The sequence below is a fragment of the Elephantulus edwardii genome, unplaced genomic scaffold (genome assembly GCF_000299155.1).
Source record: "Elephantulus edwardii isolate Elephantulus edwardi_28Jun2011 unplaced genomic scaffold, EleEdw1.0 scaffold00236, whole genome shotgun sequence".
Taxonomy (NCBI): Eukaryota; Metazoa; Chordata; class Mammalia; order Macroscelidea; family Macroscelididae; genus Elephantulus; species Elephantulus edwardii.
This window is the reverse complement of record NW_006399986.1, coordinates 3,561,163-3,570,688: the sequence shown is the minus strand read 5'-3', so window position 1 is coordinate 3,570,688 and position 9,526 is coordinate 3,561,163. Positions and strand designations below refer to the sequence as shown.

Here is a 9,526-nt window from a genome sequence, read left to right as displayed (position 1 = left end):
CACAGTGGAATACTACACAACATTGAAAAGCAATGAAATAGTAAAACATTACACAACATGAGGGAGACTTGAGGACATTATGTTATGGGAAATATCTCAGTCACACAAGGATAAGTAATGCATAACACTGCTGTTATAAAATTGGACAGACATGGAAGGGTTGGGGAAGGGAAAGGGAGAAAGTGGATAGATAATGAACACTGCATTAGATCAGATGAGGGGAAGAATTGTCTGAAATGAATGTATTACTATGAATATGTATGAGAATAATCTAGAACAAGGGTGCATGGCAGGGTGGGCTGGGGAAGGAGGAGAGAATATGTAATTAATAAATAAAAGAGAAGAAAGAAAAAAGATTTATCTATATGAGATGAAATTGACAACAGCAACCAGAAAGATGAGACCCGAACTTTGGGAGAGCTTCTAGGGAGTGGCCTGGGATAAGGAGTTGTGCTGCAAAGCCTAAGGCAGGTGGTTTGAATTCACCAGCTGCTCCCTCCATGGGAGAGAAATGGGCAGCTTTTCCCCGTGGGATTTACAGCCTCTCAAAACCTACTGGAGGGTCAGCTATGAGCCAATTCTAACTCAGCAGTGAGTTGAATTAGCAGCAGTAACAACTTAGAAAAAGAAGGTGATCCCAGAAGTACGCGGTTCAAATCCACCAGATGCTCTGCTGGAGAAGGAGGGGGCAATCTCCTCCTGTACCAGTCAGATCTGATTTGACGGTACACGTAAAAAAAAAAAAAAAAATTAAAAAAAAGAAAAAGAATGTGAAAATTATCTCACCACTTGAAGATCATCAGTTTCTCTAGATTATACATATGTTGTTGTTGTGTGTTGTCGCATCAGAATCAACCTTTAGCCGACCCTGCAGAGTTTTCCAAAGGCAGTAAATCGCACAGGAGGAGACTTCCCATCCTCCTCCCACAGAGCAACTGGTGGATTCGTACCAGGTGCCTTTGAGATTGCAGCGCAGCTTCTTACCACTAGGCCCCTCTCTCTTTATTTGACAAAATAAATAAAACTTTTTAAAAAATTAAATTAGGGGAGCTCTGGTGGCCTAGTGGCAAGAAGCTGCACTGCAATCCCAGAGGAACACGGTTCGAATCCACCAGACGCTCTGCCGGAGAAGGAGGCGCAATATCCTCCTGTACCAGTCGGATCTGATTTGACGGTACACACACACAAAATTAAAAAAAAAAAAAAATCAGCTTACAAGTGAGAAAGTTGTTTAAAAAAAAAAAATTAAATTAAAACAAACAAAAAGAAGGACTGGGATCTAGAGCTCCCGGGGTGCCAAATGCCCTGCTAGAGGAGAGAGGGTGGATTCCTGTATCCTTGGAAAATAAGAGGATACAGTTGGGATTTAAGGTTTTGGAACGGGCTGGCTTTTAGTGTTAATGGGCTGGAGTGAGTCCCTGATTCAGCGTTCCTATACTGCCCCCTCTTGGGTACCGTTTATAAATCGAAGAAAAGGAACAGAGATGTTCATTGAGTGAGCGACCGAACCAAAAGGATTTCTCAATGTTGGGCATTTCAGGAGAAGAGGGAGTCTGGGAACTGAACAATTTTGGGGGCTTGAGTCTGCGGCACAGAAACTTGGTCCAGGCGAGGGGGTGTGGCTCGTAGACAGGGCGTGGTCCTTTGTGATGGAGGCGGGGCTGCAGCTGGAGGATTTGGAATCAGAAGACTGAGTTCGGTTAGTAGGGGCGTGGTCTACGAGAGAGGCGTGGCTAGAGGAAAGCGCACTGCCCACGTAAAGGGCGGGGTAATTAAGAATGGAGGCGGGGCTCTGACCTTAGGGGAGTGGCCAACGAAGAGAGCTCCCAGTTCCTCCCTGAGTGACTTAAAAATACAGGGGTGTATAAAATTTTAAAAAAATAGTAAAAAAAAAAAAGAAAAGAAAAAAAATACAGGGGTGTGGTCACCTGAGATTGGGGCAGAAATCCCTCATTATAAGGATAAAAAGAAATTAAGTTAAATTAAGATCAAAGAATAGAGACAAAACTGGGTCTCCAAGATAGATCTAGCAATAAGGTGGAATCTGTCCATAGAGTGGCGTTGCCTTAGGACAGAACAAGCAATTCTAACTTAGTTATTAAGTAATGGTTATTAACTACTAGGTAACTGGTTATTAACTAATTGTTATTTTAATGTTGTTATGTGGCCTCGAGTCACTTGCGACTCATAGCCACCCCTATGTACAACAGCTCTGAAGCCTGCTCTGTCCTGAGCCAACTTTACTGTCTTTGACACAACTACTCTAGGCACTGAATTAATCAATCTCATCAAGGGTCTTCCTCTCTTCCGCTGTCCCTCCACCTCCCAAGCATGATGTCCCTCTTCAAGGACTGGTCGGTCCCTCCTTCTAACCTGTCCAAAGTATATCAGAAAGAGCTTCAGAATCCTTGCCTCCAAGGAGCAGCCTAGTTTCACCCTCTCTAGGTTGAACCTGTTTGTTTTCCCAAAAGTCCGTGGTATGTATATTCAATACTCTTCTCCAGCACCAGAGCTCAGATAAATTACAATATTTAATTGTTGTTATGTACCTTGGAGTCGGAACCAACCCATAGCTGATCCTCTGACTGGTTTCCTGTGAGCAGCTGGTGGCCTCGAACCACAAGCCTTCAGGATTGCAGAATAACTTCTTGCCATTAGACACCCTTCCCCCCGTCCAGCTCCATTAACTAATGTGTGGCTCCTTGAGGGGCGTGGTTAGTACATGAGGGCGTGGCTAGGGCTCGTGCAGCCAACACCCTAAGTGTCCAGCTTGAGCTCGAGACCAGAAGTGTTTGAATTTAACAGTCCTTAAACGGCCACTGAAGTCCAAGAGGTCGGTGACTTGACTGTGGTCTGTCACAAGGGCTCAGAAGACGGGGCGGGAGTGGACAATGGTCTGGGTAGGCCATAGGAGCAAGAGGCAGACCATTTAGAAGGAGGGAGTGGGTCCTAACGGAAAGGTGGAAGGGAGAAGGCTGGGAATGAAAGAAATACAAGAAAGGAGGGAGAATTGGGGAGCCGAGGGTTGGTGTATGTCTTTGTCTGGACAAGTCGTGGATCAGCGACAAGTGGGGCTTGTTTTAAAAAATAAAAGAGGCCTTGAAAGGAGGATGCCTTGGTGTCTAGGTGGAGGGGAGGTCACCTCGAAGTGGGGTCTAGATAGGGGCTGGAGCCCTTGTTTGAGGGAGGTACGGGGGAGAGGGCCTAGATGGGCAGGGCCTCCATGGGAGGGGTCCCCCCGGTGGGCGGGGCCTTTTATCTACCTTGTGTTTAGGGATGGGGCTGACTATGTGGGCGGGCCTTTGCGGGCGGGCCTTTGCGGGCGGAGCTTGTGCGGGCGGGGCCTGTGTGGGCGGGGCCTCTGTGGGCGGGGCCTTTAACTCCCTTGTGACAACCAACCAGCCCACGCCAAAATGTGGCGCCTGCCAGTCCTGCTGCTGCTGCTCTGCGCCTCTGTCCTGCTGTCCCCTTCCACGGCTGCCCCAATCCACGACGACGGAGACTCCCAGGAGAATTCCTTGGGCTTGCTAAGCCTGAAGAGCCTACTCCAAGGCTTCACCCGACTTTTTCTGAGAGTGAGCGATGGCAGGGAAGGGATACAGAGAACACGGATGGAGAGAGAGGGGTTTGGGGAGAAGAGATAGTAGGGTCAGTGGGAGACAAACTGGGAGATGGGTCGAGGCCACACAGAAGGCTGACCGGCAGGGAGATCTATCTACAGGGGAATCGAGAGACAGGAAGAAGGAGAGGTGAAGACACGAGAGAGAGATGGAAGCAGGGACGAAGAGACAGGGGGAGAGATATTAAGAGAATTATTAACCCAAACGCCCACTGCTGTACAGTCAGACGTATTGTGATCTTGTAGGGAAGAACAGAATTGCTCCAGAGTCCCAAGACTGAGCAGACTGCCACATCTTTCTCCTTTGGAGTAGCAGATGTTTTCTTGTTATAGATAAAGCCCTAAACCCACTGCGTCCAGTCAATTCCAAGTTAGGGCGACCCTATAGGACAAAGCAGAGCTGCCCACAGAGTTTCCAATGCTGTGAATCCTCACGGAAGCATATTACTTCATCTTTGTCCTGCAGAGTACCTGGTGGGTTTGAACCGCCAACCCTTCAATTAGCAGCCCAGAACTAAACCACCAGGCCAGTAAAGTTCCTTATAATTGATAGAGAGGGAAGAATGAAGAGATAGAAGCAGGGAGATAGCAAGACAGAAGATGAGATACAGAAACAGGAAAGTAATAAGACACAATAGAGATGGGACAGGTAGAGTGAGGAGGCCATATCGAGGCAGATGGGACAAGGGGCAGGAGGTGGACTGACAACAGAGAAGGAAGGAACTGGAAGGGCCACAGCAGGACCTTGAGAATACCTTCAAGGCCAGGGGCTTAGGAAGTACTGAAAACTCATGAGAAGGGGGGTCTTTGCCCCAGGATGACCTGCTGCGGGGCATGGACAGCTTCTTCTCGCCTCCCATGGATTTCCGGGGCCTCTCCAGGAACTACCACCAAGAGGAGAACCAGGAACGCCGTCTGGGGAATAGCACCTTCTCCAGCCACCAACAAATCGACAAGGTACCTATGCTGGGCAGTCCCTCCTGTAGTCTCACCACCATCCCTCCTGCTGCAACATCCATCCATCTGGAAGGGAGGAGGGCAGGAGAGGGGAGGAAAGTGTGTTTGTGCTTATTCTCTTCTTCCATCCTCACAGCTGACTAACAACTATACTGGGGAGGTGCTGATCTCTGAGAAAGTGGTGGCGTCCATCCAGCCTGCAGACCGGAACCTGGAGGATGACTGGAAGGTTAGAATATGCCTGCCAAAATGCCCAGGTCTCCCCTCATTTCCCCCATCGTGTAAGAGGAGGAGACCTGGCCCTCTGCCTGTGTCTGTGCTTTTTCAGATGTTGAAAGGCACGGAGTCACTCATATAGGTGAGATTTACACACTCAGCCTACATCCCAGCCTAAATTGTTGAGTGCCATCACCCAAAGTGAATGAAGTTCAAATCCACCAGCTGCATCTTGCGAGAAAGAAAGGCAATCTCCTCCCACATGATTTACAGCCTCTGAAAACATAACGGAGGGTCAGCTATGTATGAGTTGGTAATAACCGGCATGCACAGTGCTGTTTTAAACCCAAGAAACTTAAAATGACATCAAATTATTAACAGTTTCTAGATTGAGCTTGTTAACTATTAAAGCTTGCTCAGCTCCAAGACATTCTTGGCACCAGCAGGCAGGAAATCAAAAGACACATTGCACTGGGAAAATCTGCTGCTGTCAGGGACCTCTCCAGAGTACTGAGCAGCAATGATGTCGATTTAGAAACTAAGGTGCGCCTGATCCAGGCCATGGTCTTTGCAATTCCTTACTATGTATCACAGAGCTGGACAATGACTAAGGATGACAGAAGAAGCAGCGATGCCTTTGAGTTCTGGCGCTGGAGAAGAGTCTTGAACATACCATGGACTGCCAAGAAAACAAATAGGTCTGTCTTGGAGAGGGTGAAACCAACTTTCTCCTTGGAGGCTAGGATTCTGAAGCTCTGTCTCATGTATTCTGGGCTCATGGCCAGGAGGAATCAGTCCATGGAGAAAGGATATCATGCTTGAAAGGGTGGAAGGGCAGTGCAGGAGAGGAAGACCCCCGGATAAGATGGACTGATGCATAACTAGGGCAATGGGGGTAGGTGTGTCGGAGTCAGCGAGAGTGGCTCAGGGCAGGGCAGGATTCAGGGCTGCTGTACATAAGGTTGCTAAGAGTTGCAGGCTACTCAAGGGCACATAATGACAATAACCAAAAGCTTGGACCTCAGAAGAAAGGCCAGGCAATCTCCCTCCAAAATGTCACATCCGTGGAAAAACCCCCTCAAGCATAGTTGCTAATAACGATATGAGATGGCAGAGGCTTCTCAGACTTGAACTTGATAAAGGGTAGACTGATACAGCAGGCCTGGGGCGGGGTGGGGGTGACTCTAGGATTCCCAGAAGCCTTGGTGCAGTGGTAAAGTGTCTGATGCAAGAAAGATGGGGCAGTCCGCTTCCATTAAGATTTACAGCCCTGGAAACTCTATATGGGACAATTGCACTCAGTTCTAACAGGCTGCCATGAGTTGGAATGCATTCAAAGGTAGTGGAAGTAATTGAAAGGTTGAGGGTTTGAATCCATCAGGCGGCCCCTTGGAAATCATACAGAGCACAGTTCTAGCCTCCACATTTGGGGGGGTCCCCGTGGATCGGACCCAGCTGGGAGCACCTAATAAGGACATGATGAGGTTACCACTAAGTGGCCCACAAACAATGCCTTGAAGAGCAGGGATGCCCCTTTGCTCAGTCCACTTTCAAATGTCCCTACTTGGCCCTTTCCAGCGGATTGTGTTTTTGATCCAGGATCCCAGTCAAGGACTGTACAATGCATTTGTGGCCACGACTCGCCGGTAAACCCTGGAGCTTTTAATCTCTGCGTGCTCTGTACGATTTAAAGTGCTTTCTAAGCCTCAGTGCGCTTAATCCTAACGTGTCGTGGTAATCCCAGCTGGCGTCCTAAACCCTGAACGGCTTTGTCCACTTCCCTTTTGAAGCTCTAAGAGTGTGGTTTTCTTTTTTTCTTTAATTTTAATTCTTTTTGTGCATGTACCATCAAATCAGATCTGACAGGTACAGGAGGTGATTGTCTCTCTTCCAGTAGAGGATCTGGTGGATTCGAACCACACACCACTAGGCCACCAGAGATCCCTTTCAGAGCATGTTTTCAATCGCAAAATAGACCTTAGAATATAGATCTCTGTATAAATGTTAAAAAAACCAAGCCTCTCATTGCTGTAGAGTCTGAACCAAATCACAGCTGATCCTCTACCAAGTTTTCAGAAGCTGCAAATCACACGGGAGGAGGTTGTCCATCTTTCTTCCAAGAACCAGCTAGTAGATTAGAACTGCTTGCCTTTAAATTGACAGTACAACTCCTTACCCTCTAGGCCACCAGATTTCTAATTATATTTGTATTTATATATTTACATATTTGTTTCTATATTTACATCTTTATATATTTACATGTTTATATTTACATATTTATATTTATATATTATATGTATATTTTTTGTTGTTATTGTTAATGAGCTGTCGACTCATAGCAACCCTGTGTACAACAGCCCTAAACCCTGCTCTATCTCTTGCCAACCTTATTGTCTCCGACACGCCTATCCCCATTACCCCAGTCACTGAATCCATCTCATCGAGGGTCTTTCTCTCCTGCGCTGTCCTTCTGCCCTCCCAAGCATGATGTCCCTCTCCAAGGACTGGTTCCTTCTTGCAACATGTCCACAGTATGTCAGACGGAGCTTCAGAATCCTTGCCTCCAAGGAGCAGCCTGGCTTCACCCTGTCCAGGATGAATTTGTTTGTTCTCTTAGCAGTCTATGGTATATACAATAATCTTCTCCAGCACCACAACTCAAAGGCATCGATTCTCCTATCATATCTAGGTGGAGAGAGAGAGAGAGAGGAGAGAGGTAGGGAGGGAGAGAGAGATGAGAGATAGATATAGAGATAGATGTATGCACACACACAGAGTATATATATATGTATGTGTGTGTATATATAATTTTCTATTTTTATCTATATATTAACACATTTTTAGAGCAGTGTTAAACCAAACTGAACCTATTTCCTTGACATCGGTTCTGACATGTTGGCTCCGTGCATTACAGAGTAGAAACTACTCCACGTGGTCTCCTTGTCATCTTGACAGAAGCAGATTGCTGGGCCTCTCTGCCAGGGTGCCACTGGCCGTGCAGATTCGAACTGTCAACCTTTAGGTTAGTCTCTCTCACCGACTCACAGCTGACCCTCCAGTGGGTTTTCTGAGGCTGTAAACTGCACGGAGGTGATTGTCCATCCTTCTTGGGGAGACTGGGAGGATTTGAGCCATCAGAGAGGTGTGCCCTGTGGGTTAGCAGAGCCCCTCCCTGCAGGTTTGACCACCAGACCTCCATAGGTGAGTCACTAAGGGCAAACTGTTGGTGCCACCAGGGACCTTTAGGTTTCAAGAACCCTTTCACCCTTTTAAAAAATTTTTATTATTAATTTTAATGAAAATTTACAGACTTTGGATTTCCATTCATTTATTTATGACACTTTTCTCCCTGCCCACCCCTCCCCCCCTTTCATCCTTAACTGCTTGTAAACCTCAAAGTGGGTCTTTAAATCGTTCAAGCACCCTGGTGAGATGACCCTGCCGGTGGGGACAGACCACTTACTGTATGGCAGGACGACACTGTCACCTCAGCCCTTGTCTCAGTTTCCTCACGCTGTCCCTGGGTGGGTGCTGCACATTTGGTTAACACATTTGTCCACTGACTCAAAGACTGGCAGTTTGAGTTCACACAGAGGTACCTTGGAAGAAAGGCCTGGCAATCTACTTATGAAGAATTCGCTATTAAAAGTCTTGGGGGGAGGGGGGAAGCTCTGATGGCCTAGTGGCATGAAGCTGCACTGCAATTCCAGAGGTATGCGGTTCGAATCCACCAGATGCTCTGCTGGAGAAGGAGGGACAATCTCCTCCTGTACTAGTCAGATCTGATTTGACGGTACACGCACGAAAATAAATAAATACATACATACATACGTAAATAAAATGTAAAAAAAATTAAAAGTCTTAGGGGAAAACCTTTTTAATCCTTTTAAGGGAGGAAGGTCTGTCCCTTTGGGAATGTAACTTCCTAATAAAAGTTATCATTGCTAACCCTAAAAAAAACAAAACAAAACAAAAAAAAACGCCTTGGAGAGCGCGGTTGTCCCCACAAGTCAGAGTATATGGTTGTGACAGTGGCCTGCAAGCTGATTCTGACTCAAGGGCGCCCTCTGTGGGCACAGCGGGATCTTCAAGACTTTTGGAAGCAGATCTCCAGGCCTTCCTTCTAAGGCACCTCTGGATGCACCGGAGCCCACAGCCTGGGGCTGGTCGCTGAACGCGTAACCGATTGCGCCTCCCCATTGCTGGTGAATCAATGTAGACTGGCCCAGAGACTAGAGGGTGAAACTGCCCTGCAGGGTCTCCAAAGCCAAAAACCTAAATGCAAGCAGACAGCCACATCTTTCTCCTGAGCATCCATTGGTGGGTTCAGTCTTCTGACTTTGGGAAAGCAGCCCCGTGCTTAATCACTGCACCACCAGGGCTCTTCCATGGACTTCGCCCCTCTCCCCCTCCTTGCCATCCTAGTCGGAACCCTGTCTGGGTTTCTAGAGGCTAGAAGTAACAGACGAGGAGCTCTCCCATCTTTCTTCCAAGGCAGCTGCTGGGTTCGAACTATGTGCCTTTGGGTTCGCAGTGAGTCCCTTTAACCTCTAGTCCACCAGAGCGCTCTACACAACCAGTAGACTGCCATCAAGTGGATACCCACGCGTAATGACCCTCCCATTGGATTTGTAAAACTATAAGAGTTTTTTCCCCTCTCAATTTTTTTTATTATTTATTTTAATAAAAACTTAGAGATTTTGGATTTCCATTCATTCACTGTTGCACTTTTCT

At 47.2% G+C, this 9,526-nt stretch overlaps 1 protein-coding gene across 1 annotated transcript in view; it reads left to right on the top strand.

Annotated features, from left to right (window-relative positions):
* Nucleotides 1–3,413: 3,413 nt before the first annotated feature.
* The window catches only part of DKKL1 (dickkopf-like 1), a 7,544-nt gene continuing 1,431 nt past the window's right edge, over nucleotides 3,414–9,526 (top strand). The window contains exons 1-3 of the mRNA XM_006898671.1: nucleotides 3,414–3,575; nucleotides 4,436–4,576; nucleotides 4,713–4,805. Of these exons, the coding sequence (XP_006898733.1) occupies nucleotides 3,414–3,575; nucleotides 4,436–4,576; nucleotides 4,713–4,805 (396 nt within the window). The remainder of the gene's footprint in view (nucleotides 3,576–4,435; nucleotides 4,577–4,712; nucleotides 4,806–9,526) is intronic.